This window comes from Brachypodium distachyon, chromosome 2, assembly GCF_000005505.3.
Source record: "Brachypodium distachyon strain Bd21 chromosome 2, Brachypodium_distachyon_v3.0, whole genome shotgun sequence".
Classification (NCBI taxonomy): Eukaryota; Viridiplantae; Streptophyta; class Magnoliopsida; order Poales; family Poaceae; genus Brachypodium; species Brachypodium distachyon.
This window is the reverse complement of record NC_016132.3, coordinates 19,220,759-19,227,377: the sequence shown is the minus strand read 5'-3', so window position 1 is coordinate 19,227,377 and position 6,619 is coordinate 19,220,759. Positions and strand designations below refer to the sequence as shown.

General features: G+C 44.8%; 1 protein-coding gene across 1 annotated transcript; it reads left to right on the top strand.

The window, feature by feature from the left end:
* Positions 1-5,049: 5,049 nt before the first annotated feature.
* Positions 5,050-6,361, top strand: LOC112268531 (uncharacterized protein At5g19025-like). Its single transcript, XM_024459554.1, has one exon. The coding sequence runs from the start codon at positions 5,238-5,240 to the stop codon at positions 5,952-5,954; it is 717 nt and encodes a 238-aa protein (XP_024315322.1). The 5' UTR covers positions 5,050-5,237; the 3' UTR covers positions 5,955-6,361.
* The last annotated feature ends 258 nt before the right edge of the window (positions 6,362-6,619 follow it).

Here is a 6,619-nt window from a genome sequence, read left to right as displayed (position 1 = left end):
GATTGGGTTGTGAGTTGTGAGGGTATGAATGATTTGCCTGTCCTGCACCTCCTAGCTAGCGAAGAGATGCGCCACACGTACGTATAAGTGGCGTACTTTCTGTAAAAAGTTGGCTATGTTTCATGTGAGACTTAAGTACACGTCCATTTCATGTCGAAGATATGTTTTTCAACATTGTTTTCTCGACAGATCGTCAAGTCCTGCAAAGGGCGCAATCTACGTCAGATTATGATGCGGCGCTGCTGGGAGCGATGTTCAATGGTTCAGAGAAGCCAAGTATATTCTCCATGTGTCCTTCGTGTATTCTTCGGTCGTGTTTTGTCCTCGGCCGGCTCATGCTTTAGCCGCTTTGAAGTCTTGTTTAGTGTTCTTAGTTCATGAACAGTGGTTGTTTAAAAAAATTTGGATTGCATTCAAATAACATACCTCAGCCTCGATCAACTGTCCAAATTCTATTCATGCAATATATGAAGAAGGAAAATCAGAACAAAGCCACACAAAGGTGTAGCCAATGGCCTAATGCAATAGCAGAACTAAAAAAGGAGGGACATTGGTGAACAATAGATGGATTAGAGAAAAGCTAAACATACATAAAAAAAACATTCTCTCTTTGCAACGGCACAACAAATAAAATGATAAATTGTAAAACATGTATCAAAACATTCTCTCTTTGGTCTTCTTTGACAACCACTAAACATCCCTTAAATAATTTTTTTCCTAAGATTTTGTTTCTATACTCTACTTTCTCAAAAGACAATGATACCTTTCCTTCTTAAAATTATATAGCATCACCCGATCAAAAATAGTATTGGGACTAAATAGCTTCACTCCTTTTAGTTTTCTCCACTACCTCACTTCACAGTTCACACATAAAAAAAAAGTTTAGAAGTAGCACATATTTTAAAAAAAAACTATGAGAAAATAAGACATGAATGAATGAGAGGGCATCCTGTTCCAAAATAAATTTTACATACAATATTTTAAGTCTATGCATACATCCATGTCTTGCCTGAAGAGTATGTCTTCTAATTCTATTTTACCTTGACGTCGGATTATTCCAAAACACGTGAGGCGGGACAAAAAGACCAGGAGAAAATGCATGCATTACAAAAAGGTGGACGGTATTACGAAGGAAAAAGAAGCCTGCAGAGACATATTTTGGGCGAATAATACATTTTCCTTATATTTTATTTCCATGGGAAAATATCTTACCAAAGCAATGTCATCATCTGTAGTTGTTGGAAATTCACCTCCACTGTTGATCAATCAGTATTAGCACGTACACTATGGGCAAATATCTTACCAAAGCAATGTTGTCATCTGTAGTATTTTGTACCGACATGCTTTCTTCTATTTGAATAGTTCTTCATTCTTCAGTTGTAAAGGCCTGCACCAAGTGATTGTTTGCACTTGATGAAACAAGGAGTAAACAAGAGCTGACAGTGTGGTCTGTGTTGCATGATCAACAACACACCGGGTCCGCACTTCTCCTCCATCGGGACTTTGGGATCTTCATTCACATGATTGCCCTGAATCTACTATTTTCGTAAGGCATCTTGGCCAGATGCTTTTAGTGCCCTGCAAATAGAAGCTCAAGCTTTGCTTCTTTCTGATCTCATGTTTCAAAATTTGATCTTGCAGCCTTGCAGGATGTCAGTTTCATCAGAGAGAATCAAATTTTGGCTCGTGTGTCAACTTAATTATTCTTTTCCTCAGACTACTTAGCAATTGGTATATAACATAGCCTGACCTGTGGTATCCACGACTCACTATACAAAATGACATCAAATGGTAAATATAACTATGACCAAGAATTCTGTACGCGAAGAGCAAGTGACACTCTCAATAGAACATTACCGAACAGTGCAAACTTTAACGGTATTGGTACAACAAGAAAAAAAGTCTTTTAAAAGTTGCATTGTGCAAAGTTTCAGGTGGAGTAACAAAAAGGAATGAACATACCAGTGGCTCATAAAATATCGGCAATGGTTACTGGGTCAAAAGTATCCATTCATCCTCTTACAGATATTTGACACTGTACATAAAGGAAAAACGAGAAAATAACTACAAGTCCTGACAACAGATAAGCAGTTCATGATGAATTATGTGATCATCAGACCAAACCTTTGGTTATAGGCCACATCGTCGAGAGCAGGAAAAGAAATCTGTGAGAAAACTGGAGGTGTAAGCCTACAACCAACCTTGCGCAGATCAATGATTCTTCCAGATTTTGTAATATTGCTTGACATATCGGATCATCTGGGATTAAAACACCCACCTGCCTCCTTTTCACATACCTAGTAGATGAACCGTGCTTGATACATTGCTTTGGCGATTTCTTGGTTGCAGGTAAAATAAGACACATATCAAATATAAGATTTATTATACAACTGACTAATCAGACAAATAATTTGTACCTGCGAATTCCTAGTTACTGTCAAAGAAGAGGGATGTCGTCGCACTGGAAGCGGCCTAGCTGGTGGAGGTGGACTCGCTCGAAGTCCCTCCATTAGCGGTGACCGGTGGGGGCAGGGGCAGCAGGCGGAGGCCGCCGCTGGCGGTGGCTCGATAAGGAGGGAAGGGATGGGGGCGGCGGAGGCGGCTGGATGAGGAGGAGGGCGGGGGCAGGGGCAGCGGGCGGAGGCCGGCGGCGCTCTCCTCAGGCGTCCGTCCTCGGCGGCGGGAACTGGCGCAGGAGGCGCTGCGTCCCATGGTGGCGTCCGTGGGGGCCGGCAGCGCCACACCCCATGGCGGCGGTGACGCGGAGGGCGGGGAGGAGCAGGTGGCACGTGGGCATGGTGAGACGCGAGAAAAAGAAAAGAGGAGAAAAACGAAGGGAATCGGCAGTACGGCGGTGGCACGAACCTGTAATTTCTCTCAAGTTGACGTACGATGGACTAACGTAACTGTGAATTAAAGAGCAGTAAAGATACCGGCCTGTGCGGCCTCCGATGAGCCGTAGGTCCACATCTCATGTTTCAGGTCATGGGACCGTGTGGAGAGAAATTGAGAATGCTTATATAATTGTATTGAAATGACGTATATTTCATTTATCGGGATCTGTTCCACTGTCACCGGATAACCGAACAACATCAGTTCACACCACTCACAAAGTTTTAAGACGCACTTGCCGTCTTAGATAGACAAGGACCCAAAGCCTAAAAATCTTTTTAATGAAAATGACACGTCGCTCGACGTGTTCGAGAAAAAAAATCCTAAAAACTAGAAGTTCACGGGAGCAAAAAGATAAAATATTTATATGATGATGTGACATATAACTTGAATCCAATCCTGTGATTAAATTAATGGTATAAAAGATACAGTTTGGGAAGTTTTTTTCCTGCCCATTCAACTATACAATTGAATCTCTCAATGTAACAGTCAAGTGAACTTTACATGAAACTTGAGGTGAGGAAAATAAAGCCATGAACACATATGCAGTGAGATGAAAATGAAGAGGAAATAATGCCAAAAGGAAGCCTCATCTCCGTGTTCCTTTTGATCCAACTAAGGTTTGGGTATGATAGCGTTTGCTTTGTGGATGTCTTGAGTGAGTTGCCAACCTTGCAAGAGAATTTTTTTTTGAAAATGAACGACTCTGCCTGTAAATTAACCTTCTAACCAAGAGATGCATCACGCCTGAAAACGCCTTGCGTTGCATGGTTTGGATGGCAAGAGTACGTAGGACAAATGGTTATGGTTTGGATATTATAGAATTACTTTGTGGCAATCTTGGGTTAGTTGCAGTTCTTGTCTCGTGTTTTGAAACTTTGTTGGGACAATGCGTCTAGAAGGTGTGGAGCTTTTTTTCGAAAAATAAGATATCACGGCCTCTGCATCGACTGATGAACACAGCCAAGAAGTTGTGGAGCTACATACAAACTATAATATTTGTGTAAATTGTCTATATTTAAACCAGAGTGTGAAAATATGCACACTTACCTTGAAGATAGACGTGTATGTATATGCTGATGCACAACAAGCGGACTCCATCTTGTGAACTTTTGAAATTCCAATGGAAGAATTAGAAGCAAGACCTTTGACCAATGTCAAACTCAACACAATAAAAGTCAAAATTCTTTATGTTTGGCAAGATTTTATATTATTTGGTAGTTGAACCTTTCAATGTAAAACCACACAATGCAAAAAATAATTGAACTTCACATGGAAATTCGTACGAGAAAAGGAATGTTGTGTAAGCATCTGTTGGGAATCCCACAAGAGAGAAGAATGTGAATGAAAGAGTCGACGGAAGAAAGGGAAGAGAAAGCAAAAACTAATTGTTCATTCACAAATCCAGGTGTGCCGCTTTCCCACCAATCCGACCTCACAAGCGGTTGCGCTATAACATGTGGAACTACGTAAATTAACGGCTCGTAAACTATCTCACGTAGAGATAGAGCACCATACAAAGTGATAGCTTTGCGTGTAAATTTAACCAAAGAGATGCATGGTTTGTGATAAAGCCGTGTCGTGTGCTTGCTAAGTTTTTGTTCTGGATATCTATTTAATTACGTGGTTTGGATAAGGAAGGATACATAGGACAAGCTACTATGATGTGGATATGATAGCATTGCTTTATGATGGTGTTGAGTGAGTTGCGGACATGCCTTTGTGCTTTGGAAATTTGGGATGAGCTTACGGGTCACGACTCAAGAAATTAGGGATGATATGCCTCAAGCATGCGAAGTTATAGTTCGTGTCATAAACCGATGAAAATAGGTTTACACTTTACATCAAAGACTTATAACGACGTACACGGAAGCAAAATCTTAAACCGGACTCAAACTCTAAATTTGAAGTCCTTCTATATTTTGGCAAGTATTTTATCCATCCATTCGGTGCAATTGAACCTTTCTCCGTAAAACTGCATGGTCCAGCAGTCAAGCAGTTGTGGAAAAAGAAATGCCGTGTAAGCATGATGTGAACCTTTTTCTTTTTAGAAAGCATGACGTTCACCTTGCACGAGAGGAAAAGAAAAGAAAAATTGACGAAATCCATCCAGACGGAAAAAGGATAAAGAAAGCAGAACCCGAAGGCTCCTTTCCGTGTGCCTTCCTTCGTTCCTCCCGCGCCACACTCCAACGGCGACCCAGACGGAACCGCGTACCAACCGAGCCTGAAAAACCCGGGCGCAGCGCACCGATCCGATCCCGCAAGCGGGGCTAGGCCGCAGCCCGCACCCCACCGAGATCCCGATCCCAAATTCCCATTCCGATACCTCGGCCCCGGACGCCATGGCGGACTGCCGCAGCCTCATCGAGTTCCTCCGCGCCTTCGAGCACCGCCGCCGCCGCGCCGCCGCGGCCGGTGCCGGCGGCTCCTCGGACTACCCGCCATGCCCCCGCTCCCGCCGCGCGCCCACATCCTCGTCTTCGCGGCGGCAGCAGCAGCAGCGGAGGCTATTCCCCTCCCTGTGCGACCACTCCCCGATGGCGGCCCTGGACGCGCTCGCGCTGCTCGCCGTCCTCGGCGCGCTCGCCTTCCTCGCTGCCCCCTACGTCACGCTGCTAGCCCTGGAGGTCGGGGAGCTGCTGCGCCAGTACCCGGACGAGCCCTACCTGTACGTGGCGTTCGCGGCGGGCGCGGGCGCCGCGGTGGCGGCCGTGGCGGGGCTGCTTGCGTGGGAGGTGGCCGGGCACCACGCCCGCAAGTGCGGCAAGCCCCGCTGCCGCGGCCTGCGCAAGGCGGTGGAGTTCGACATCCAGCTCGAGACGGAGGAGTGCGTACGCGGGAGGCTGCTGCCGGTGGCCGGCCAAGCGGCGCTGCTCGCGGCTGCCGGGGCGGCCCGCCCCGTCGAGCTCGGCGATGAGCACCGGGAGCTCGAGGCTGAGCTTAGGAAGATGGCGCCACCTAACGGACGCACCGTGCTCACCTTCCGTGCGCCGTGCGGGTGCCCCAAGGGGAGGATGGAGGTCTGGGGCGCCAAGAAGGTGCGCCGGATCAAGAAGTAGTGATGCCCCAAACGTTTCTGGATTTTCCATCATAAGTATTTCTAGTTACATACATCATACAGCGCTCTGCTCTTGTAGCAAGTATAGTTGAGAATAAGGAGAGGAACAAAGGAATAGATACATATATTATGAATTATGATGTGCCGCCATAGCTCGCTCCTTCATTGACAGCTGTTAATTGGATTATGCAATAAGTTGCTGTTGCCTGTTGGTATATAAATAATGTGCAGCCGCAGATTTTACCTTGTTTATGCTATGTGGATGACCGGACATATCAGTTTATATGCTATGCTGGTTGTGTCTTCTGCTATCTAGCAGAGATGGTGATTGTGGAGGAATTACTTTCATTTTTGTTGTACCTATGATTCTCTGGAATCTTAGTTAACTATGTTCATTTTTTTTTCAAATCCGAGTTGTGCTTAAAGCCTCTGTCCATAATGTCATGGATAACTTGTGTTACTAAATTGATTTAATGGTGTTACTTGCATGGTAAGGTTCTGGTAGTTCCTGTTATTCTTACTGCTTAAATTTGGAAAAAAATGGCATTCCTGGATGAGTAGTTCTCACTATGGTACTTATGGTTTTCTTGCAATAACTGCGATGCTTAGTTAGCTCTAGTTTACTAATAACGTTTGTCATCGGAGAGGTATGTAATGAAAGAAATA